The following is a 27,087-nucleotide window of genomic DNA, read 5'->3' on the forward strand; positions in this document are numbered from 1 at the left end:
TCTTTGAAACTCTTCTTACTTATGCTAATTAGCTCTTCTTAACAACGCCTTAAGCATGAGTGAACTATGACTGACGAGCCGTTCACACTGTTCTCGTATTCGATGAGAATTGTTCTTAAATTCGGTGAAAATTCATATCAAAACTCAATGAAAATTATTTCCAAATTCGTTGAGAATTCTTCTCATATTTGATGAGAATTTTTCTAACTTTCGACGGGAATTGTTGTTAAATATCTCTTATGAGCATTGAAAAATAAATTGAAAATAAAGAGTGCTCACATATTATTAATATGTGAGCACATATTAATTAATAAATTAATAAAGCACGTAAAATTAATAAAATCATTGAAAATAAAGATTGCTCACATATTATTTTTGCTCAAGTATATAACAAAGGCTTTCATCACAGTAGAATTTATGCATAAATATTCCAAAAAATTATTGCAGTATAATGGGATCGAACCCTCTCCTCTGGACTCCTCACTCACTCGCACTACATACAGGACCATCACGCATGCACCAACAAGCTGGATGGCAATTTCCTAAACAGACATGCACAATGAAATTATAATAGTATGAGGAATTTATACATAAATACTGCTGTTGTATATTGGGATCGAAACCATGTACCTGACCACCTCCGATCCAGTCGGTATTGTGTACTTAATTTGGTTCGATTGCATGGCTTCAATATATATTCATGACAGATATTATCGTGGACGAAACCAATAGACACAAAATACTGTCTCAGTCAGGAAGATTTAAGTTTGAATGTCTCTACCGGCTTGAAAAGTGTGAAAGTAATTCTTGGCAATCATTACATTGGCAGGAAAAATCATTTAATATATCCTACACACAGGTACTTTTCGCTCTGGTACTGGTGGCTTGCAGTATGGCTGCCCCGTCTGGACCACACTTTGGCTACTCCCCAGCTCCTGCCTACAGGCCAGCTCCATACTATGAGGTAGAGAGAACTACAATCCCTGTTTTAACATACGAGTATATAGAACACAATCAAAAATAAATTTTGTACCTATAATAATTTATGCGTCATAAAATATTTATCCTTCTGCAGGGTCCCGCTCGCTATAACTTCCAGTGGGCAGTAAACGACGGTCCCTCCGGCAACGACTTCGGTCACCAGGAGGCCCGCGACGGTGACAACACCAAGGGGTCGTACTACGTGCAGCTTCCCGACGGTCGTCTGCAGACTGTGAATTACTTCGTGAACGGTGACTCTGGATACGTAGCCGATGTCCAGTACCAGGGACAGGCCCAGTTCCCAGCGTACCAGCCTGCTTATAGGCCCACCCCAGCCTACAGGCCATCCCCAGTGTATGGGTGAAATGTTTTTGAATTATAAAAGTTCTCAATAAAATGTCAAACATGAATGTGTTCCGGAATATATTTTATATCCCATAAAAAATCCGTTTTGTGATGCGTCCTCCAAATTAATACTTTCTTCAATAAAGTAGAAAAAAGCTAGTTTTAGGTTAGTAAAATCGTATCGTATTATTAAAATTAGATGTCATAGTAAAACTTAGCAGCATTGAACCAGATGTTAAAAAGCATTTGCATATAAGATTTTTATCTTCATTTAGTGTTTTGCATCTTAGTGCAGTTGCGTCCATGAACATATATCACAGAATATTTGTTGTAACTCAATTGTTTATATTGAAAATTTTAAATGGCAAACAAGAATTAAATATTTTCCTATATACGCCCATTTTCGTCTCGGTTGATCATCTTCTTTTGACGCAGGTAATGTTCATTGGTCCCAACGCCTTCTTGTTAAGATACCTTAAGTCTACATGTTCATATTCGTTATATATATGAATCTCTGATAAGACTTGATGGTATATCTATTGCAGGTCTTATCCTTAGATGGTCCAGAGAGGTTCCCATTATGTACCGTCCTGCTGGTTTCCTGGTTCCTCTCCCATTTGCATCTCATTACACTTACTGGCGTTGACTTCCAGTACGAATATATAGTCATGTGCTATATATTCGTATTTAATTTTTCCTGATAATTACCTTTCCTTCCAGTAACCATTTATTGCCCAAATTATTCACTTTGTTTTGCTATTCTTTGATAATTCTATAATCTTTCTTTATGACGACTATTCTCATCAACTGTGCGTAACATGAAAATACTGAATTGTGGGACTCCACTTCCGCAGTTATGTCATTGATATAGAAGAGGAATACAAGGGGTGAACGTTGTGTTTACTTTCACACATATTAAACAATTGCTCAAACATAACATGTGTTGGTGCTGATTTGACTTGGTATATATTGGTTAAAGAGGAAGCTTACTGAAGGGGGATTTTTCTCTGTAGTCTTCAGTATTTATTGGCTATACATTTGTTGAGGTTTGGGGAAAATTATATTTTATATTAGAATATGTATTACCTTCAGGCCAGGGTTACTCAAGGGTCACCTTCAGGCCAGGGTTTCTCAAGGGTCACCTTTAGGCTGCTCAGGGCTGCTCAAGGGTCATCTTCAAGCTGGAGTCTGGAGCATTCTTAGCACTGGAAAGTCCGTCTGCAGCATTCCATGAAAAGTCACTTCCTATCATTATTGAATTATCTTCACTCTATAAAGGTCAGCCTGGAGCATTAGTCGAGCATTTTTAACTTTAGAATAAATAAAGAGATTTAGGGAAGTATATTATTTGCTTATGGAGTATTAGTCCATAATATTTATAATACGAGCATTGTAAGACTGCAAGAACATCATAAACAGTTCAGGCACTCGGTCAATCATTGATGTTAAAACACGAATAGAGATTATTACAAAATTACACGTGTTTCACAATGTTTACAACATATATAAGCATTATTTATAATAATAATAATAATAATAATAATAATAATAATAATAATAATAATAATAATAATAATAATAATAATAATAATAATAATAATAATAATAATAATAATAATAATAATAGTTTTGTATTCAGATCAATGAAGTTAATTACTAGCATATAAAATATTAATAAAATGGAGGGAAAGAATTTGTTTTTAACAAGCTGAGGTACATACAGCAATGTGCTGCTACCGTATTCAGTATGAAGGATGACAGAGAGTAGATCGATAGCTAGCTACGAGCTCGTCAAATATCCCATCTCCCCGGATGGTTAGTCACATATGGAACAAGAAGAAAACATAAAATGAGAGTCTAGGCCACTAGCCTGCATTAGACAACTCTTGGTAGAGCACAGAAATACCTTCCAATATTCGTGAGTGTATGAAGGAAGTGACAGAGAGCTCAAGTTACCTCATACCATTTGGTCTGAAGTCATTGATATAATGTTGAGTGTGTCCTAATTCTTGTTCACACAGTTTACAGTTAAAATGCTGACTGTTGGGAGATTCATTACCTGCAGCCACCTGCCGTAAGTATCGACATCCCAGCCTAATTCTGGTAACTACAATGTCACTCTGACTAGTGAATGCTTTGTGCTATCCGTACCTAGAGTTTTCGATTCTAAACATAACTCTTAATAGAGTGTTTTTTTTGTCATTTCAGTGTCGGTGATTGCTCTTCTGACATCTCTAATTTCCTGAAATAGTTCGGTTTCTTAGTGCATTGTAACGTTCTTAAGATTTGTATTACGTCATGATAGTATTGTTGCTTCAATATAAGTTAAGTATAAACGAATATTTGCTTCAATTGAGCACAAGGAAACATGCCAAAAATCATCAATTTCACTGCTACCATAATGCTGGTAACTACTTTCCCGGAAGCTCAGTGGAGCTTTACAAATTTGTGCACTGCTTAAAACTATCCTCTTGAAAGTCCCATGGAACTCTAAGAATTCGTGCACTGCTTTAACTCGTCTTATCGTGTGCATGTATTACACAAGAATAACCTCAATGATAACATATCACACATTATTGGCCTCCACAGTTACCTCTTCTCTTGCCTTCCACTTGCTGCATCTCTTCTTGGTCAATACCCGTTTTGCGTCCTTCATGGCGACGCCCACAACTCACCCATGAGTATATAAGCTCTGAGACGGGCTGGGAAGGCAGCTCAGTCACTCGAGACCTCCACCAACATAATGAAGGTAACGTTATATGAAGATGGTCCAACAAAGTAATCTTGAAGTAGTGTTTGATCTGTTCCCAAAAATAGTGATAAAAGTAGGATTGAATCTGTATATATTCTTCATTATACAATTTGAATATAAACATGGGATATAAAAGAGGGATATGCATTACTAATTTATTTATTAATATGGGAAATTTTGTATCTCTCAGGTTATTTTTGCTATGATGTTTGTGGCTGCGGCTATTGCTGTTCCAAGTGGACCCCGCTATGGATACTCTCCTGCCCTGTCATACAGGCCTGTGCCAGCCTACGAGGTACAGAAGTATATTACATATATGAGAATATAATACACTCTCTTCCTAAAATTGTTCAAAACAACTACTGATGATTGTAATGGTGAGTGTATGGAAATTTTACTTTATGTTATTCCTTGACAGGGTCCCGCTCGCTATAACTTCCAGTGGGCAGTAAACGACGGTCCTTCCGGCAACGACTTCGGTCACCAGGAGGCCCGCGACGGTGACAACACCAAGGGGTCGTACTACGTGCAGCTTCCCGACGGTCGTCTGCAGACTGTCAACTACTTCGTGGACGGCGACTCTGGCTACGTAGCTGATGTCCAGTACCAGGGAGAGGCCCGGTTCCCCGCCTACCAGCCTGTCTATAGGCCTACACCAGCCTACAGTCCATCCCCAGTGTATGGCTAAACTGCTTCTGAACGATCATGGAAAATTCTAAATAAATATTTAAAATGAATGTGCCTCGGAATATATTTTATATCCTATAAGAAATAAATTTTATGACGCGTCCTCCAAATTAATACATTTCCAATAAAGTAGAAAAAACGTAATTTGTGAGTTAATGAACTCGTGATCTTATTCATTAAAATTAGATATCATTTAGTAAAACTTTATAACAATGAATCAGATTTTGAAAAGTATCTGCATAGAAGATCTATATCCTCTTTTAGTATAATGAATCTCTATGCAGTTGCGTCCTTGATCGCATATCATAGAATATTAGACGTTACTTAAACGTTTATGTGGAAAATCTTGACTAGAAAGCAAGATTTAGATATCTTTCTATATATACGTTGTTTCTTCGTCTCGCGTGATTATCTTCGTCTGACGTATATGATGTTCAGTGGTCCTAGTGCCACCTAATTGAATTTCGTTAAGGTTCTTCTGATGTTCACTGATTTGAAGTTAGCCATTGTGCTATTTATTTGTGTTTCTGTTATAAGACTTCTTTCAATATCGTTTCTTTGGTCGTTAGATTAATTAATTCATAGAGATTTCCCTTCATTGTGCACCGTCCTGTTGGTTTCCTTGTTCACTTTAATCAAATTACACTTACTGGTTGTGACATCCAAAGGCCATTTATCCACTCATTATTGCAGTTTGTGTAGGTCTTGGAGTATTGTTTAATCTTCCTCTGGGACGACTTTAATATCAATTGAAAATAATCTAGAAACACTGACTTTTGGAATTCTACCTCGGGGGTTATGTTGACTTTTATTCATATTAAACAACTGCTATGTGATAACATGTGCTAGTGTTGATTTGGTATATATTACATACAGAGGAAGGTTACTAAGAGTAATTTTTTATCTGAAGTCTTCCGTATCTATTGTAAATACTTTTTTTGAAGTTTGGCAACATTATATTTGATATTTTAACAGAGGTCACTTTCAGACAATGGCTGTACAAGGCCAAACTTCAGACCGGGACTGTACAAGAGTTAACTTGAAACCAGGGCTGCTCAAGGGTCACCTAAAGACGGGGGCTGCTCAAAGGTCAGTTTTAGACCTGTGATGCTTAAGGGTAACTTTCAGACTAGGCCTGCTCAAAATAGTCTCTGTAAGACGAGAGCTGCTGAAATGGTCTTCTTCAGACCAAGACTGCTCAAGGGGTCTTCTTCAAACCAAAACTGTTTAAGGGTTACCATCAGAATAGAGCTGCTTAAAGATCACCTTCAGACAAGGGCTGTTCAAAATTCGCATTCAGACCAATGCTTATCAATGGGTCACCATTAGATCAGGGCTTCTCAAATGGTCAACTCGGTTTATGCAATTCTTTATTTTTGTAACTTGATTAATAAGTTTGCATGGTAGAAATTTGCATTAAAAATGTTTAAAGACATTTGTCAAAATTCTGTCCTTCAGCTGCTAGAAAAGATACTTTGCGTAATAAATGATTTTTTCTCAACTTTGTAAATTTAATCTAAAACATTCTTATCATCGGATGTCTGGAGCATTAGTGGAGCATTCTGTCCCTTGGGTGGACAGTCTGGGTCATATAATGAAAGGTCAGTTGCGAGCATTATTGATTTATTTCCAATCTAGAAATGTCACACTAAAACAATAGTTGAGTATTTTCAATTTGGAGTTAGTCAAGATCTATATAGTGCAGCATATTCATTTTTTAATATTCAACCGGATGAAGGTCACATTGCAAGAATATCATTAAAAAGTAAAGGCGATTGATCGATCATACACTCTTGAGCACGAAAAATAAGTATTTTTTTTGTTACCCCAATGTTTATACCATTTATAAGCATTATTTACAATACTACTACTACTAATGTTTTCAGAAGAATGCAGTTCATTGATCGACCTTTATTATATTGTTAAACTTTCGGGGAATTTTTTAGTAAAATTTCACTTAAGCATTTTGTTATGTCATGTTAATAATGTTCCTTTTATTGACCAATCCACACACTAGAAAATGAAAGGACGACGACGTTTCGATCGACTTGAGAATGGTCCAGGACGGACCGAAACGTCGTCGTCCCTTCATTTTCTAGTGTGTGGATTGGTCAACATACTTCAGCCACGTTATTGTGACTCATTGCCTGCATGTTCCTTTTTTACTAAGTTTATTAAGTGAAAAGTTATATTTATTATAGCTCAGAACAAGAAAACAGACAACAAAATTTCGTATTAGTGCTTCCGAAATCCTTGGAAGCCCCCAAGGCGCTGTAAATTAAATTCAGCTTTTAACTTATCTACTGGAAGCCCCGTAATGCTCTTCATGTTACTGAATACCTTAAATTTGTTTACTGGAAGCTGTAAAAGCCTCCGAATAAGTTGACGTACATAATAAACACCTTATGCAACCTTAATGAAGTCTGACAGTACTTACATAATTCCTGTTCGAAACTCATGTCCTGGAAGTCAAACACCCAACAAATATCGTATTACTCGTTACTCTATTAACGTCTAAAAAGCTGGAAGCTTCATAAAGATACATTCAGCTGTAAATCTTAGTCTTTTATGGTTTTCGAAATTTTATAAATTAGAGACGTGTGAAATTAAACCAGAGTTTGGTGCCAGGTGGCAAATCGTGTGCTTCGATTACACAAGAATAACCTCGATGATAACATATCACATATTATTGACCTCCACAGTTACCTCTCCTCTTGCCTTCCACTTGCTGCATCTCTCCATGGTCAATACCCGTTTCGCGACCTTCATGGCGACGCCCACAGCTCACCCATGAGTATATAAGCTCTGAGACGGTCTGGGAAGGCAGCTCAGTCACTCGAGACCTCCACCAACATCATGAAGGTAGAGTAATATGAAGAGGGTCCAACAAAGTAATCTTGGAATATGTATTAGATCTGTTCTCCAAAATAATGATAAAAGTTGGACTAAATCTGTATTTATTCCTCATTATACTATGAATATAAACTTGGGATATAACATATGGATATGCATTACTAATTTATTTAATAATATGTGAGATGTTGTACCTCTTAGGTTATTTTTGCTATGATGTTTGTGGCTGCGGCTATGGCTGCCCCAAGTGGACCCCGCTATGGATACTCTCCTGCCCTGTCATACAGGCCTGTGCCAGCCTATGAGGTAGAGAAGAAGTATATTACATATATGAAAATATAATACACTCTCTTCCTAAAATTGTTCAAAACAACTTCTGATGATTGTAATGGTGAGTGTATGAAAATTTTACTTTATGTTATTCCTTGACAGGGTCCCGCTCGCTATAACTTCCAGTGGGCAGTAAACGACGGTCCCTCCGGCAACGACTTCGGTCACCAGGAGGCCCGCGACGGTGACAACACCAAGGGGTCGTACTACGTGCAGCTTCCCGACGGTCGTCTGCAGACTGTGAACTACTTCGTGGACGGTGATTCTGGCTACGTAGCTGATGTCCAGTACCAGGGAGAGGCCCGGTTCCCCGCCTACCAGCCTGCCTATAGGCCTACACCAGCCTACAGGCCATCCCCAGTGTATGGCTAAACTGTTTCTGAACGATCATGGAAAATTCTAAATAAAATATTTAAAGTGAATGTGCCTCGGAATATATTTTATATCCTATAAGAAATTAATTTTGTAATGCATCCCCCAAATAAATACATTTCCAATAAAGTAGAAAAACGTAATTTGTGAGTTAATGAACTCCTGATCTTATGCATTAAAATTAGATATCATTTAGTAAAACTTTACAACAATGAATCAGATTTTGAAAAGTATCTGCATAGAAGATCTGTATCCTCTTTTAGTATAATGAATCTCTATGCAGTTGCGTCCATGTACGCATATCGTAGCATATTGGACGTTACTGTAACGTTTATGTGGAAAATCTTGAATAGCAAGCAAGATTTAGATATCTTCCTATATACGTTCTTTCTTCGTTTCGCGTGATCATCTTCGTCTGACGTGTATGATGTTCAGTGGTCCTGGTGCCACCTTATTGAATTTCGTTAAAGTTTTTCTGATGTTCACCGATTTAAAGTTAATCATTTTGCTATTTATTTGTGTTTCTTTTATAAGACTTCTTTCTATATCGTTTCATTGGTATTTAGTTTAATTTGTTCAAAGGGGTTTCACTTCATTGTGCACCGTCCTGTTAGTATCCATGTTCATTTTAATCACCTTCCACCTACTGGTTTTGACATCCAAAGGCCATTTATCCACTCATTAATGCGGTTTGTGTAGGTCTCCTTTGAGTATTGTTTAATCTTCCTCTGGGACGACTTTAATATTAATTGAATATCATCTGGAAACACCGACTTTCGGGATTCTACTTCGGTGGTTATGTTAACTTTTATACATATTAAACAACATCTTTATCATAACATGTGTCCGAGTTGATTTGATTTGGTATATATTACATACAGAGAAAGGTTACTAAGGGTAATTGTTTTCTCAGAAGTCTTCTATGTCTATTGCAAATAATTTTGTTGAAGTTTGGCAAAATTGTATTTTATATATGAACAAGGGTCACTTTCAGACTAGGGTTGTATAAGGGTCAACCTCAGACCAGGGCTGCTCAAGGGTCACATAAAGACCGGGGCTGCTCAATGGTCAGTTTTAGAAAAATGCTGCTCAAGGGTCTCCCGCAGACGAGGCCTGCTCAAAGTGTCTCCGTGAGACAAGAGCTGCTCAAAGGGGTCTTCTTCAGATCAGGACTGCTCATAGGGTCTTCTTCAGATCAGGACTGCTTAAGGGTTACCATCATACTAGGACTGCTTAAGGGGTTACCATCAGACTTGAACTACTTAAGGGTTACCATCAGACCAGGAGTGCTGAAAGGGTCTTCTTTAGACCAAGACTTCTCAAAGATCACCATCAGACTAGGGGTGCTCAAAGGATCTTCTTGAGATCAGTACTGTTTAAGGGTAACCATCAGACCAGTGCTGTTCGAAGCTCTCATTCAGACCAATGCTGGTCAGTGGGTCACCACTAGATCAGAGCTCCTCAAATGGTCAACCGGGTTTATGCAAATCTCCATTTTTGTTAATTGATTAAGTTTGCATGATAGAAATTTGCATTAAACACATATTTAAAGAGATTGGTCAAAATTTCAGTCCTTCAGCTGCTAGGAAAGTTACTTTGCGTAATAAATAGTTTCTTCTCAACTTTGTAAAGTGAATCCAAAGCATTCTTATCATCGGATGGTCAGTGTGGAGCATTAGTGGAGCATTCTGTCCCTTGGATGGACAGTCTGGGTCATATAATGAAAGGTCAGTTGCGAGCATTATTGTTTATTTCAATTTAGAAATGTCACGTAAATAATAGTTGAGCATTTTCAACTTTGGAGTGTGCCAAGATCTATATAGTGCAGCATTATCATTTTTTAATATTCAACCGGATAAAGGTCACACCGCAAGAATATCACTAAAAGCCACAGGCAATAGATCGATCATACACTCTAAAACATGAAAAAGAATTATTGTTTTGATACACATTGTATAGAACATTTAGAAGCATTATTTACAGCAATAAAAATAATAATAATATTAATAATAATAATAATAATAATAATAATAATAATATTAATATTAATAATAATGATATATTTAGAAGAAAGCAGTTCATTGACAGACCTTTGTTATATTGTTAAACTTTGGGGACATTTTTTAATGAAATTTCTCTTAAGCTTTGTGTTACGTCATGTTAATAATGTTCCTTCTTTACTAAGTTAAGTTATTAAGTCAAAACTAATATTTACTATTGCTCAGGACAAGAAAAGTTAAAAAATATCTGTCTCATTGCTTCCGAAATTTTTGGAAGCCCCCAAGGAGCTCAACAGATATTCATTCAGCTTGTAACTAATCTCCTGGAAGCCCCGCGAGGCTCTTCACATAACTAAATCCATCATAACTTCTTTACTGGAAGCTGTCGAATCCTATGTAGACGTTGGCGTGCATAAGAAACATCTCATGCAACCTTAATGAGGTTTGACAAAACTAATATAATTCCTACTCGAAACTCATCTCCTGGAAGTCCAACACGCAACATATATCGTATAATTCGTTACTATTAACGTCTAAAAAGCTGGAGGCTTTATAAAGGCACATGTAGCTATATATCTTGATCTTTTATAGTTTTCAAAGTTTCGTAAATTTGAGACTTGTGAAATTAAACCAGAGTTCGGTGCCAGGTGGCAAATCGTGTTCTTGGATTACCCAAGCATAACCTTGTTGATAACATATCACACTTTATTGGCCTCCACAGTTATCTCTCTTCTTGCCTTCCAATTGTTGCATTCCTCCTTGATCAATACACGTTTTGCGTCCTTCATGCCGCCGCCCACACTCACCCATGAGTATATAAGCTCTGAGACGGTCTGGGAAGGCAGCTCAGTCATTCGAGACCTCCACCAACATAATGAAGGTAAAGTTATATGAAGACGGTCCAACCAAGTAATCTTGGAGTATATGTTAGATCTGATCTACAAATAGTGATAAAAGTTGGATTAAATCTGTATATATACTTCATTACACAATATGAATATAAACATGATATAACAGATGGATATGCATTATTAATTTATTTAATAATATGAGAAATGTTGAACCTTTTAGGTTATTTTTGCTATGATGTTTGTGGCTGCGGCTATGGCTGCCCCGAGTCTGCCCAGCTATGGATACTCTCCTGCTCTGTCATACAGGCCTGTGCCAGCCTACGAGGTAAAGAAGAAGTATATTAGATATATGAGAATATAATACAGTTTCTTCCTGTAAATTGTTTAAAACAACTTCTGATGCTTGTAATGGTGAGTGTATGAAAATTTTACTTTATGTTATTCCTTGACAGGGTCCCGCTCGCTATAACTTCCAGTGGGCAGTAAACGACGGTCCCTCCGGCAACGACTTCGGTCACCAGGAGGCCCGCGACGGTGACAACACCAAGGGGTCGTACTACGTGCAGCTTCCCGACGGTCGTCTGCAGACTGTGAACTACTTCGTGGACGGCGACTCTGGCTACGTAGCTGATGTCCAGTACCAGGGAGAGGCCCGGTTCCCCGCCTACCAGCCTGCCTATAGGCCTACACCAGCCTATAGGCCATCCCCAGTGTATGGCTAAACTGTTTCTGAACGATCATGGAAAATTATGAATAAATATTTAAAATGAATGTGCCTCGGAATATATTTTATATCCTATAAGAAATAAATTTTATGACGCGTCCTCCAAATTAATACTTTTCCAATAAAGTAGAAAAAACGTAATTAATGAGTTAATGAACTCGTGATCTTATTCATTAAAATTAGATATCATTTAGTAAAACTTTATAACAATGAATCAGATTTTGAAAAGTATCTGCATAGAAGATCTACATCCTCTTTTAGTATAATGAATCTCTATGCAGTTGCGTCCTTGATCGCATATCATATAATATTAGACGTTACTTAAACGTTTATGTGGAAAATCTTGAATAGCAAACAAGATTTAGATATCTTCCTATATATACGTTCTTTCTTCGTCTCGCGCGATCATTTTCGTCTGACGTATATGATGTTCAGTGGTCCTAGTGCCACCTTATTGAATTTCGTTAAGGTTCTTCTGATGTTCACCGATTTGAAGTTAGCCATTTTGCTATTTATTTTTGTTTCTCTTATAAGGCTTCTTTCAATATCGTTAGTTTGGTCGTTAGTTTAATTAGTTCAAAGAGATTTCCCTTCATTGTGCACCGTCCTGTTGGTTTCCTTGTTCATTTCAATCACCTTACACTTACTGGTTGTAACATCCAAAGCCCATTTATCCCCTCATTATTGCAGTTTGTGTAGATCTTGGAGTATTGTTTAATCTTCCTCTGGGACGACTTTAATATTAATTGAATATCATCTGGAAACATTGACTATTGGATTCTTCTTCGGTGGTTATGTTAACGTTTATACATATTAAACAACCGCTTTATCATAACATGTGTCCGAGTTGATTTGATTTGGTATATATTACATACAGAAGATGGTTACTAAGGGTAATTGTTTTCTCAGAAGTCTTCCATATCTATTGTAAATACTTTTGTTGAAGTTTGGCACAATTGAATTTTATATATGAACAAGGGTCACTTTCAGACTAGGATTGTATAAGGGTCAACCTCAGACCAGGGCTGCTCAAGGGTCACATAAAGACCGGGGCTGCTCAATGGTCAGTTTTAGAAAAATGCTGCTAAAGGGTCTCCCGCAGACGAGGCCTGCTCAAAGTGTCTCCGTGAGACAAGAGCTGCTCAAACGGGTCTTCTTCAGAGCAGAACTGCTTAAGGGTTACTATCAGATTTGAACTACTTAACTGTTTGCATCAGACCAGGACTGCTGAAAGGATCTTCTTGAGATCAGTACTGTTTAAGGGTAACCATCAGACCAGTGCTGTTCAAAGCTCTCATTCAGACCAATGCTGGTCAGTGGGTCACCACTAGATCAGAGCTCCTCAAATGGTCAACCCGGTTTATGCAATTCTTTATTTTGTTAATTGATTAAGTTTGCATGATATAAATTTGCATTAAACATATTGAAAGAGATATGTCAAAACTCTGTCCTTCAGCTGCTAGAAAAGTTACTTTGGGTAATAAATAATTTCTTCTCAACTTCGTAAAGTCAATCCAAAGCATTCTTATCATCGGAATGACCTTCCGGAAGGTCATTCGTATCATCGGAAGGTCAACAACATTAGTGGAGCATTTTGTCCCTTGGATGGAGAGTCTGGGTCATATAATGAAAGGTCAGTTACGAGCATTATTGGTTTATTTCAATCTAGAAACGTCACACTAAAACATTAGTAAGATCTATATAGTGCAGCATTTTCATTTGTTAATATTCAACCGGATGAAGGTCACACTGCAAGACTATCATTAAAAGCCACAGGCTTTTAATGATATTCTTGCAGGCACAGGATCGATTATACACTCTATAACATGAAAAAGTAGTAATATTATTTTGTTTACACAATGTTTAGAACATTTAGAAGCATTATTTACAACAACAACAACAATAATAATAATAATAATAATAATAATAATAATAATAATAATAATAATAATAATAATAATAATAATAATAATAATAGTAATAATATATTCAGAAGAATACAGTACATTGACAGACTTATATTATATCGTTAAAACTTGAGAAATTTTTTTAATGAAATTTCTCTTAAGTTTTGTGTTACGTCATGTTAGTAAAGTTCCTTTTTTACTAAGTTAAGTTTTTAGGTCAAAACTATTATTACCTACATATCAGGCCAAGAAAACAGACAAAACAAAATTCCGTCTCAGTGCTTCCTTAATTCTTGGAAGCCCCCAAGGAGCTCTACAGATATTTATTCAGCTTTTAACTTATCTCCTGGAAGCCCTGTGAAGTTCTTCATATAACTGAATCCCTTTTAGCTTCTTTACTAGAAGCTGTAAAAGCCTCTGTAGAAGTTGGCGTGCTTAATAAACATCTCATGCAACCTTAATGAAGCATGACAGAACTGACATAATTCCTGCTCAAAAATCATCTCCTGGAAGTCCAACACACAACAAATATCGTATTATTCGTTACTCTATTAACGTCTAAAAAGCTGGAGGCTTCATAAAGACACATTCAGTTAAATATCTTGATCTTTTATGGTTTTCGATGAATCGTAAATTTGAGACTTGTGAAATTAAGCCAGAGTTCGGTGCCAGGTGGCAAATCGTGTTTTTGGATTACACAAGAATAACCTCGATGATAACATATCTCATATTATTGACCTCCACAGTTACCTCTCCTCTTGCCTTCCAATTGCTGCATCTCTCCTTGGTCAATACCCGTTTAGCGTCCTTCATGGCGACGCCCACAGCTCACCCATGAGTATATAAGCTCCGAGACGGTTTGGGAAGGCAGCTCACTCACTCGAGATCTCCACCAACATAATGAAGGTAATGTTATATAAAGATGGTTCATCCACTTCTTCCTGGAACATTTATTAGATCTGGTCTTCAAGAAAGTGATAAAAGCTGTATTAAATCCATAATTGTTCTTCGTAATATTAAATGAGTATATAGCACAGGATTTAACAGATTCCTCTAAATTACTGATTTATTTATTATAATATATTTTGTTTCAAAAGGTTATTTTAGCTGTGATGTTGGTGGCTGCGGCTATGGCTGCCCCAAGCCTGCCCAGCTATGGATACTCTCCCGCCCTGTCATACAGGCCTCTACCAGCCTACGAGGTAGAGAATAAGTATATTACATATATGAAAATATAGTGACCTATTCTCTTGCTGCAAACTGTGCAAAGACAATTACTTATTATTATAATGGTGAACTTAAATACATTCTACATAACGTTATTCCTTTGACAGGGTCCCGCTCGCTACAACTTCCAGTGGGCAGTAAACGACGGTCCCTCCGGCAACGACTTCGGTCACCAGGAGGCCCGCGGCGGTGACAACACCAAGGGGTCGTACTACGTGCAGCTTCCCGACGGTCGTCTGCAGACTGTGAATTACTTCGTGGACGGTGACTCTGGCTACGTGGCCGATGTCCAGTACCAGGGAGAGGCCCGGTTCCCATCCTTACATTCTTCATATAGGCCTACACCAGCCTATAATATCGCCCCACTCTATAGGCCCACCCCTGTCTATGGGTGAAATGTTTATAAATGATGTAGAAAATCAGAAATAAAATATAAACACAATTGGTTCTTCTATGTATATTTATCCTGTTTAATGTTCGCAAATGTAGGATTGCATTTAGTTTAACAATTTAATAATGAAATCAATATATCATTTATAACAAAAACAATCAGCCGCCTCCGTCCCAGTATGTTCTTCACCCTCATGCTTGAGGGTGAAGAACACACTTCAATGAGGGTGTCTTGAGTATCGTAGATGTTACCAGTTTTTTTTATGTCAAGGAAAAGTTCGATTGTGTATATTAGCCAAACACTAAAAAAGAAAATGATGAATTAATTGCCCGATGTTTAAACGTATTACGGAAATAATTAATTTAAACAAGATTCTGAATTGTTGCTAGAAGTGTGTAAAACGTAATCAGTTGAATCAGAGAGACTACGAATCAAAGGCACAGTTGAATCAAATAGCAAAATTCAAGCTTAAAGTTAACGCCTAGTGTACGCTCTCCGAGAAGCGGGATACTCCTCTGTGTGTATATCTTGTTGAATTGCTATGACGTCATGCAGTTATTTTCTGTACAAATGGCTCTTGGTGATAGCATAGATTTAGAATTTCATTCTCTCTATTTGCCATTCCGTAAAAAATACCATGGTTTTGCCTAGCCAGAAACGTACAAACCCAATCAACCCACCTTATCTTTAAAAGCCAATAGGCAGAAAAAGTTAATTTTCCATTGAATTTTGAATAATACGTCATATTTTTACGGATTAATTTATTTCATATAAAATGTAATGGTGAGAAGACAGGTTGAATTTACAACAGCAGTTCTGATTGATGCATTGATGATGTCAATTGTGTCTACTCAAAACAATTCTCCAACTCTGTGCAGCACGGAGGGCTAAGAATTTTAAATAAAATAAATTGTCAATAAAAATTGTCTTAAAACGTCCATAAAATATGTGTAAATGAAGCGGGTCGTTCAGATAGCGGAGCGACTTGTCCAGAAAGTGGAGAGACTCTGCTAGAAAGTGAAGCGAGTTGTCCAGAATGACACGGGAGCAGTATCTCGCTTCTTCCTGATGGTTTCGCATCTCTGGACTAAATGAAATTTTAGGTAAGAGAAACAAAATATTGAGAATCATTACTATTAATTGCTTTCTGCTTGCACCTCTAACACATCTCCTATAGGAAATGTTCTGCAGAACTGCTCCCGAAGGAAGTCTCCAACAGGAACCTCACTGAAGGAGTCATCAAACAAGAAGTCTCGTGAATGAAGCCTCCTACAGGTCTTCTGCAGGAAGCCACAGGGATCCCCCTAAGCCCAAAATAAACCCGAAGAAAACTATCATGCTCTCCCGGATGTCATAGTGGCGAAAGACCTCATGAACCAATGAAAACTGTATAACGCTTTTTCACTTTTTTTTTTACCTCTATGATTGGCCATGAAACCACACAAAGAAAACGTGACGCAAAGTGCCTCAGCTGAGGCAATGAACAATGAATATGGGAAGGGGGTTCAAAAAATATATAGTGCAGGTAGTGCTGCTGTCTTTAAGAACTAGCGGAGACGACCAGGAAGAGTCAAAACAATTGCGAACCATTTATGACGCCTTCCTATAATAAATGCATCATCGTTTAGCGTCGAAACACACTATTGTTGCTATCTGGGGCCGGTATTTACAGAGCACTTACATCTTCTTTTACGAGGAATGTAATTCTTATCTCGATCATGACGGCTTTGTCGGCATTTACTGAACACTTTACGAGCAAGTTAAGGTTTTTGAAGAATATTATGATTCCGAGGTCTTGTTGACGATTTAACATTACAATACCGTGGTACTTTTGAGGAAATAACATTGCAATACCGTGGTACTGTTGAAAATTAAACATTACGATACCATGGTACTGTTGAGGATTTAATTAATATTACGCAGAAGTCCAGTTGAGGGTGTAATATTACGATAGTTTTGCTAGGTGTTAAGTGGTGGGATTGTTTAGTGCAAGACAACTCTCTAGTTTGAGTTGCACGGTTTGTGTTGCACGGATATTATCTGCAGCAGTCACGCAACACCAGCACTTTGTCATAGAATGATTTTCAACAACGATAAAAACAGCAGCATCACCAAAAATTAATACCACTTAAAATTAGAAATCATATTTCGCCTCCTTACAGTAAAAACTTTTCTAGATCATGAGATGCAACAATTTTACACACACTGAAGAACAACCTCACAAACATAAATTTTATTTACTTATTCGATTGTTGAATTATTTTGATCGATTGTTGATCGTCTAAAGTTATTCGTTTGATTGTTAATCATGTGGAGGAGTTACAGAGTTTTATTGAGATCCTAAATTCAATAATACACACTGTATTACTCTCATAATTTAAACGCTGCATCATTCTTAAGATTGTACGATTCAATCAAAATCGTTAAAATACTTGTAAGTTTGGTTAAGTGTCTTTCAGTCTTTTGAGGGTTATTAAAGCAACCACAATAGTTTACTGACCAGCTAATTCGTTTGGTGCTTAAGGACTATCAAACTCTGGAGGATTATTACGACCACCACAATACCTAACTGACCAACCAGCAAGTGTACTTTATAGTCCTGAACATAGTCCAGGTACAAAGTAAATTCTCAGTGTGTATATACAGCGATAAATTGCGTATATCTCTCAGTATCCATTCTATAATACATGCATACTTCTGTAATGGTTGACAAAGTTATAAACTTAGTTAAAGATTTGAGTAATATATAATTATATATCATTATTGATATTAATTTGTGTGTGACTTTAAAAGTCTCAGAGGCAAGATATAAATCAGAAAATATATATATTTCCATATTGCCTATAGACTTCCGAGAGAAAATACAGGTCAAAGTTGCATGGCTCGTGGTCAAAACTGGAGAGAAATTTCACAGTAAGCCCTTTGCCCACCTTCATGATTGGCCATGACACCACAAAGAAAACGTGACACAAACAGCCCCAGATGTTGTAGGGAAGGAGAAATCAGAGCATTGGTAAAGCGACTAAACAATAATGTAATTAAAAATCTAACATTAAAATTTGGGCATATGATCAAACAGATAAAGAGATTTATAAGAAAAATATAATTTGTTCATAAAGACAAATATGCACTGGCAATAAAAAATTGTATTGGGACATGGTATGGCAAAGCAAGTTCTTTTTTCGGCGGACAGCTATAATCATTTGTATCTTAGGGGCTACCTGGCAGTGTTAGCTGGGTGGGTGACGTTATAGCCTCCAAGTTCATCTTCTTTAATTTACAGTAACATTTTTTCCTCATTAGCAATGCAGGTAAAAATATACCAAAACATTGTTGAAAGATCTGGTAAATTGTTGCAAATGAACGTGTGTATATATATATATATATATATATATATATATATATATATATATATATATATATATATATATATATATATATATATATATATATATATATATATATATAGTCATATTTAATAATATATGTCTACAGGAAAGACTGCTACCAAAATATACTAATATATATATATATATATATATATATATTTTTTTTTTTTGTGCTTTATTATGCATTTGATGGTTACAAGATATACATGGGTTGATACAAAAATAATAATGCAAAAAGGTGCTTAAAGGTTATGGATCTCTTGAAGAACACAACAATGGGAAACATTGATGAATGTCACAGACGGGTTCGATCATATATATATATATATATATATATATATATATATATATATATATATATATATATATATATATATATATATATATATATATATATATATGTCGTACCTAGTAGCCAGAACGCACTTCTCAGCCTACTATGCAAGGCCCGATTTGCCTAATAAGCCAAGTTTTCATGAAATAATTGTTTTTCGACTACCTAACCTACCTAACCTAACCTAACCTAACTTTGTCAGCTACCTAACCCAACCTAACCTATAAAGATAGGTTAGGTTAGGTTAGGTTAGGTAGGGTTGGTTAGATTCGGTCATATATCTACGTTAATTTTAACTCCAATAAAAATAAATTGACCTCATACATAATGAAATGGGTAGTTTTATCATTTCATAAGAAAAAAATTCAAGAAAATATAATAATTCATGAAAACTTGGCTTATTAGGCAAATCGGGCCTTGCATAGTAGGCTGAGAAGTGCGTTCTGGCTACTAGGTACGACATATATATATATATATATATATATATATATATATATATATATATATATATATATATATATATATATATATATATATATGTATAATGATCATTAAAACAATTAATATAAGCTTAATATTTCGGTTCAATCTAGGAACATATCAAATCCTGCAGTCAGAGTTTATTTACGAACTTTAAACAAACCTTTATTTATAAAATTGTCCCACAAAAATGTACTGTTGATAATACACTGGTTTAATTCAGGCTTATTCGATTACTGAATATCCGATTCAGAGGCTTCTGAGTATGTCCGGTTTATGCAATCTTGACCCATTTATTGCCCATCCAATCCTATTGACCCCATCCGTATTCTCATTACCTGGCCGTCACTTCCCCGAAGCTTTTTCGTTTGTAAACCAGTTTTGGTGGCCTCGGTCCCGACACGCCCACACGCCCCCGGCCGGTATAAGTAGTGGGGGCGGCAGGGAAGGCAGCATACACTTCCACCAACCTCATCAACAATGCAGGTAAAAATGTACCATAATATTGTACTTAATACAGCTGTTTCAGAGTATAATTGATGATTTATGATTAAGAGTTGAAAGAGCTAGGAAAGAGGAAACTAGATTTATTCCTCCAAGGAGTGCCGGACCAACCGGGCTGTGGTGGGTATGTGGGCCTGCGGGCCGCTCCAAGCAACAGCCTGGTGGACCAAACTCTCACAAGTCGAGCCTGGCCTCGGGCCGGGCTTGGGGAGTAGAAGAACTCCCAGAACCCCATCAACCAGGTATCAACCAGGTAGCTTGCAACACCGGTAAATTGTTGTAACGAATACTACACTATAATGTAGTTGAAATACAAAATCCCAAGTAACATATGAAATGAATCTTTTAACGGTTCAATCTGAAATATTCATCAAGTATTTACACAACCATTTACGAAACCTGTACATCTTTCCATGATCATGGCAGCTTTGTTTAAATTTATTAAACACTTTACAAGCTTCAGAACTTTCCAACCCGAGGTAATTATTTTTATAAACAACCTCAGAGTCCTTCGGAGCTCATTATCGTGAGGCCTTATCTTGTCACGACTACATGAGGGTCCACGACGGACTGAAACGTCTTCAATTTCCTTTCATTATGTTGGTTGTTATCGGTATATTGTACCTGGATTGTACCTGAAGTAGGTTCTTGGAGTTCCTCTACTCAGCAAGCGCAGCCCGGTTTCAGGCTTGATCGACCTATATAGTTGGTTTACATAGACTGGTGACAGTACTTGATCGCGTCCATGGGGGGGTGGAGAGGCTCAAGATATCAGCTTTGTTTAAGTCTCTCCTGTAGTTAAACATCACATAGAGTATCCAACTTTCCAGCAAACTCACAAAGTTGTAACAACGTTTTGGTTGCACGTTGTTACATCATTGTGTGTGTTTGGTTACTTCTACATTTCCATCAACGTTAATGCAACCGATATTATTATAATATATAATATTAATTATTTGATGCTAATAAATATTGATTATACTTAAATTTAATATGTAGTTGCTATTACTTATGTCAGAATTGAAGTAAAATATCTTATTCTCTGCCGTCTAGGTAGTTCTTGTCTTGACCCTGGTGACAGCTGTGGTTGCTGCTCCTTCAGGACCTCCTTATGGTTTTTCCCCATCTCTATCCTACAGTCCAGCTCCATCCTACAGGCCAGCTCCATCCTATGCGGTAATGAGACGACTGTTATTGTTTTTTGTGAATATTTTGCATAAAAGTTATTAAATTATTGTTCAACTTAAAATATATGCAATATAAGCTACTCAAATCAGGGTAGTTGCACATGGCATTGTTTGCTTCAAAAGATATAATAAATGATATGTAGGAATTTGTATTGTTCTGTGTCACAAATGGCCCTATGCTGATAATCTGAGCAAATGACGTTAATGTAATAATGAATCAATGTCGAAAACGTTGATGAAATGTTGATTACACGTTCCTTGGGAATGTTTTGCCTGCTGGACAGTGTTAAATATCCAGTGGAAAATGTGCCAGAATAGTATTGATGCAACTTTTAATTAACGTTGATTCATGTTACATAAACGTCATTTATCCAGATTTGTCCAGGGGTGCCCAGTGAGCAATATCCAAGTGTAACGTTGATTCATCATTCATTTAACGTCGCTCTTGGATATTGTGCCCACTGCATTTCTTCATGACTTGCCGTCTATCTTTCGATAATTACTTGCATCTAAATGTAATCCTACTAATTAACTTCCATCTTCAAGGCTCCCGCTCGCTACAACTTCGAGTGGGCCGTAAGGGACGGTCCCTCTGGCAACGACTTCGGTCACCAGGAGGCCCGCGACGGTGACAACACCAAGGGGTCGTACTACGTGCAGCTTCCCGATGGTCGTCTGCAGACTGTGAATTACTTCGTGGACGGTGACTCTGGCTACGTGGCCGATGTCCAGTACCAGGGAGAGGCCCAGTTCCCAACCTACCAGCCTGCCTATAGGCCTACACCGGCCTACACTCCAGTTCCTGCCTATACACCTGTTCCAACATACAGACCTGCTCCAGTGTATGGCTGAAGTTAAAGCATGAATCAGCTTTCTGTGATAATTATTATTAGGCTTAGTAATCCCAATAATAATTTTGGGCAACCCCTTCAAATCTGCATTTAAAAATATATTGTAAGACTTGCTTATTATTTATTAACGACAAATCTTTAAACAATTATCCATTATTTTTAAATATATTAATTTTTTAAATTGAACACATATGCTTTTAGACCATAATTTATTAAAAAAAAAAACTTACTGTTAAAAATTTCATCACTTATTCATAATTCAAAATCTTTTTATAACCCAAAACTTTTTTGAGCCGCCTCAAAAAGATTTTTTGTAGGAAAAAATGTTTTCGAGTAATCTCAAAAGTTTTTGGAGTAATCCAAAAAACGTTGTTGAGTATCCCCCATAGGTTTTTGAGTAGCCCCAAAAGTTTTTGAGTAGACCCAAAAGTTTGTGTAGTCCAAACATGAATTAATTATGCCAAATCAATGTTGCACACTTATTAAAGCTTAACAGTATTATTCATTTGTGATTTTACCCTCCTTAATAGCCAATCGTACCCAGCAAACACACGACAAAACCACTGTTGTGACAACAGTATTACTTTATTTCAACCTAGTAACAACAATATTATGTTGTTTCAATGTTGTAGCAACAATATTGCGTTGGTTCAACTTTGTAAAACTGTATTTTTTCAACGCACAAACAATGTTGTGGTTACAATTGTTTGCTAAGTGTTCAATATCAATTGGTTCCTGTTACTAATCAAGTCTTCGAGAATTCTTACCAAATTGAGCTAGTAATTATCAAGATTTTGAAAGGATTGGTTAATGATGAAGATTAAGCAACCAAGAGAGGTGGCACGGGTATGAATAGCCCGTAATTTGAAAGATATGGATGCTGTCCCTATATGGTGGATAGTGTAGGTGACTTGAAGTTGGGCAAGGTAGGTTTACATGGACGTGGGCAAGGAATTATTATTAGGCCAGCACAAAAACTCACTGACCAATCATTAAATTCGGTGTAGGGATTATAAGGCCTATCAACCTCTGAAGGGTTATTGAGGCCACCACAGGAGTTTACTGACTAACCAGCAAGTATAGTTTAGTCCCGAACATAGTTCAGAACTAAATAAAACTCTCTCTCTCCCCCTCTCTCTCTCTCTCTCCCCCCCCCCCTCTCTCTCTCTCTCTCTCTCTCTCTCTCTCTCTCTCTCTCTCTCTCTCTCTCTCTCTCTCTCTCTCTCTCTCTCTCTCTCTCTCTCTCTCTCTCTCTCTCTCTCTCTCTCTCTCTCTCTCTCTCTCTCTCTCTCTCTGTAAATATATCTGTTACGACCCTGGGTTCTCCAGTGGAAACCAGAGGTCAAAATTGAGCTATTAAACTTTCTGGTAGTACAGTTGGGCATCTAGAATGTCAATTGTTTGTATCTTCCCTGCCAGACGTAAGACTATTATTGTTTCTCAAAGAGCATTTAAAGACTGAGCTGGGGGTTGATTATTAAATAATAACATAGGCACCAACTTTGCTTACTAATACTTTCTAATCATTCATAAAGTAACAATACGTTTCATAGGGGAAGATCTTTAATGTGCTTAGCTGCACGATCAATTAGGCTCCTCCCGGCACCACAACATGAGGGAGGCAGCTGGTGGCTAGCTCGGTCTGCTCTTGGCTGGTGGCGTGAGGTTAAGACCTACTCTGTGGCTGTATCCCTACTCTCCTTCCTTCTCCTCTTACTTATTTCCCTTACCTGAAGTTCCTGTATCCTTAAGCTAAGTACGGGGCATTAGTGAGTGTGCCTACTCTGGTAGTAACGATTGGGGAGACCTGGGGATAGTATTTTGCCAGTGTTTGGGTACCCCTAAGTGTTGTGTTTTGTATTAGGGTCCCACGTGGTTTCACTACCCTAAGCTGCATCCAGCTTCAGTGCTTATCCAGTAGTACTTTACCCTAGCTTGTTATTAGTGTAAACCTTGTATCCTGCCTACGTGGACCAAGGCTTTTAACGTAAGATAGTGTGGTAAAGTTATTATTATTATTGTTATTGGTGTGAGTGTATATGGGGGGTTGTTAAGGGGTTAATAAATAAGTACATGAATTACAGAGTATCTCTTCTTCCAAGGTGGGAGCGCAGTGATCAACCCTTAGACTAACATATTTGGTCTTGTAGCAAGTTATTACTACTGTGGATAGTTTATTTTGGGGGCCGGGCCTTTTAGCTCTCCCATATTTGATACTCTTGTCTTCTAACTACCTATACCCCTTAATAGTACCAGTACCCCATAGAAGCCCCACTCATATCAGTTGTAACAATATCCCTTTGTTTTCTCCTATATCAACTCAGTCTTTTATATATACCCTATAGGAAACTCTTAACTTCACTTTACCTCCTCTGCTTCAGCTGACTAAGGAAGGGTGGGTAAAATGGATAGAGGAATGGAGGTGGTAGAGAAGGGCTAGGGATGGGCAAGATGAGGATGGATAGTGAAAAGACTGAGCAGATTAATAGTAGGCGGGGCGGAGGGTGAAGGCTGGTTTAAAGTATTAGACTTCAGGTCAAGTCTTAAGGCCACGCGCCCTCTGCTCTGGGTAAGCGCAGAGGGCGCTTACGGCCTCAGTAAGCGCTCATGGGGCGAGGAACCTATTTGGTCATCACGGAGGCATGGACCTCCGGTTAATTTTGAATTGGCTTTAAGAACTTAAGAATTAAGGAATCTTCAGAAGGCCTACTGGCCCATACGAGGCAGACCTTTTTTATATCCACCCAAACTCATATGTTTGACCTACGCTCGAAACATTCCAGCGACGCCTCGTCTATTATGTTACCCGGTAATCTTGTCTCCACGTTTTTCTTGTTTATTGTTGCTGTTGCTTGTGGACGAGGGTCGTGCTTTGTTTAAGAAAACGTGATAATAAAGTACAATCACATTCACGGTCTATTAATGTAAATAAATTGTAGTTTATTTATGTAATGTAATTATGTTTTAATGTAAGTAAAAGGGCAATCTAAAATGTATATGAGTAATATAACTACTTTCGGATAGTTAATATTGTCCGGATAATAGCGTCATTATTCTGTGTCCAAATATCAGGATTTTTTAAGCATTTACATGTCTGATTACGAAGCCAGTGCATCTTTACTCGATCATTGGGGCTTAATTGATATTTATTAAACAGTATTCGAGCTTGGAAACTTTTCAACCCAAGGTTATTATTATTATAAACAACAATTATTATTATTATTATTATTATAGTCCCTCGGAGCTCACGAACTGCTTAATAAATATAGGCTAAACCATCATGATTAAGGAAAGATGTACAGGTTTCGTAAGTAGAAAACCCCCTCGTGGTTTTCTCATGTCTCACATCTCAGCTTCACAGAACTGGGTTGAGACATGAGGGGTTGTGATCAAGAATTGCCACACAACAACAGCTGACTAAGGCAGGTGTGGCCAACTACCCCACAACCTCAGCTGACTAAGGCAGGTGTGGCCAAGAGCTGGCCCGTAGCCACAGCTGACTGAGGCAGGTGTGGCCAAGAGCTGGCCCGTAGCCACAGCTGACTAAGGCAGGTGTGACCAAGATCTAACCCCCACAAACTCAACTGACTAAGGCAGGTGTGACCAAGATCTACCCCCCACAAACTCAACTGACTAAGGCAGGTGTGACCAAGATCTACCCCCACAAACTCAACTGACTAAGGCAGGTGTGGCCAAGAGCTGGACCCCGCCCACAGCTGACGAAGGCAGCTGTGGGGGTCCACAGCTGGCCGACAACCCCAGCTGACAAGAGTCATGTAGGTTGCTCCGAAGCCCCACCACACACAGGACCCCACCGCCGCCCCCACCTCAACTCATCATTATGTCGAATAACTGTATAAAAAAGTATTTTTAACACATGTTTACGTGTGTGTGTGTGTGTGTGTGTGTGTGTGTGTGTGTGTGTGTGTGTGTGTGTGTGTGTGTGTGTGTGTGTGTGTGTGTGTGTGTGTGTGTGTGTGTGTGTGTGTGTGTGTGTGTGTGTGTTTTGTGCGCGTGCGTGACGGAATTTTATTTAAAATGTATTGATAATCTTACTTTTGTTTTTATACAGGAACAATGCAAGGTGTTGCAATCACTGATATTAAGAACGCATTCTTGCCTACGGAGTCCCCACCCACAGCCAGACAAGCAGTGCGTGAAGGGTTGTGTACAAATCTCTGTGTTTTCAGAAATGATTTCTGTCGATTTGATTTTGATGTCATGGTGAAGGTTGATGTTAGGGAGCCCATCCAACCACGTCTTATGAACTGAGGCAGAGAGCATCACGTCAACTAGGTCATTAGAGAAGGTGGTTGTTAGTGTAGGTGGTCGTTTCTGTAAGTGATCGTCACCGAAGGTTGACATAGTACAATAAGATTGAGAGAAGAATACCGAGGTACATCCATCTTTGTGGGCAGAAATGATAACAACAAAGTCAATTGATAAAATCAGTTATAGCAGTACAGGGATTCGAGCCAGCGTCCTGGTGGATACCAAACGTGCTCCTTAACCCACTAGGCCACGACAGAACAAAAGCTATTCAACCTGGGACGCTACTGAGTCCACTAAGGAGGTATGGAGGTCCCACTTGAAGACAAGTGGGTCCCGTTTATATCCCCCACCACCTGTTGGCACACATTAGGTGGGGGGCCCCCCTTTAAATTTACCTCTATTGGTTCATATTAGGTGGGCCCCCCTTTTAAATCCTTCTCCTCTGTTAACCTACACTTGCCGAGTCTCATTTATAACAACCAGTTTTCCTCCACATAACTGTCCAAGCTATTGTTAAAACGTGTTAAACTATCTATTTCAATAAAGCCAGCAGTATATAGAGCTTACCCTTAAGACTACGAAGATTCTGACGAGATGTTGTTTTTATTGCTAAAGTGTAGGTTATTGTTTATATATTCATATGCATATGT

At 37.8% G+C, this 27,087-nt stretch overlaps 5 protein-coding genes across 5 annotated transcripts; all 5 read left to right on the forward strand.

The window, feature by feature from the left end:
- The first annotated feature begins 863 nt into the window (after window positions 1-863).
- Window positions 864-1,391, forward strand: LOC138350351 (cuticle protein 7-like). Its single transcript, XM_069300978.1, has 2 exons — window positions 864-964; window positions 1,076-1,391. Exons 1-2 carry the CDS (start codon window positions 893-895, stop codon window positions 1,343-1,345), a joined length of 342 nt encoding a protein of 113 aa, XP_069157079.1. The 5' UTR covers window positions 864-892; the 3' UTR covers window positions 1,346-1,391.
- Window positions 1,392-4,272: 2,881 nt separating this feature from the next.
- Window positions 4,273-4,773, forward strand: LOC123770151 (cuticle protein 7-like). Its single transcript, XM_069300979.1, has 2 exons — window positions 4,273-4,373; window positions 4,497-4,773. The coding sequence occupies exons 1-2, from the start codon at window positions 4,281-4,283 to the stop codon at window positions 4,764-4,766; spliced, it is 363 nt and encodes a 120-aa protein (XP_069157080.1). The 5' UTR covers window positions 4,273-4,280; the 3' UTR covers window positions 4,767-4,773.
- A 2,833-nt stretch (window positions 4,774-7,606) lies between these two features.
- LOC138350352 (cuticle protein 7-like) lies at window positions 7,607-8,330 on the forward strand. Its single transcript, XM_069300980.1, has 3 exons — window positions 7,607-7,627; window positions 7,820-7,924; window positions 8,051-8,330. Exons 1-3 carry the CDS (start codon window positions 7,622-7,624, stop codon window positions 8,318-8,320), a joined length of 381 nt encoding a protein of 126 aa, XP_069157081.1. The 5' UTR covers window positions 7,607-7,621; the 3' UTR covers window positions 8,321-8,330.
- A 2,864-nt stretch (window positions 8,331-11,194) lies between these two features.
- On the forward strand, window positions 11,195-11,893 carry LOC123770149 (cuticle protein 7-like). The gene is made up of 3 exons (XM_045761820.2): window positions 11,195-11,200; window positions 11,392-11,496; window positions 11,624-11,893. The coding sequence occupies exons 1-3, from the start codon at window positions 11,195-11,197 to the stop codon at window positions 11,891-11,893; spliced, it is 381 nt and encodes a 126-aa protein (XP_045617776.2).
- Window positions 11,894-14,702: 2,809 nt separating this feature from the next.
- On the forward strand, window positions 14,703-22,346 carry LOC123770148 (larval cuticle protein A3A-like). The gene is made up of 5 exons (XM_069301016.1): window positions 14,703-14,708; window positions 14,900-15,004; window positions 15,137-15,316; window positions 21,181-21,303; window positions 21,861-22,346. The coding sequence occupies exons 1-5, from the start codon at window positions 14,703-14,705 to the stop codon at window positions 22,164-22,166; spliced, it is 720 nt and encodes a 239-aa protein (XP_069157117.1). The 3' UTR covers window positions 22,167-22,346.
- Window positions 22,347-27,087: the final 4,741 nt, after the last annotated feature.

The sequence above is a fragment of the Procambarus clarkii genome, chromosome 45 (genome assembly GCF_040958095.1).
Source record: "Procambarus clarkii isolate CNS0578487 chromosome 45, FALCON_Pclarkii_2.0, whole genome shotgun sequence".
Lineage (NCBI taxonomy): Eukaryota > Metazoa > Arthropoda > Malacostraca > Decapoda > Cambaridae > Procambarus > Procambarus clarkii.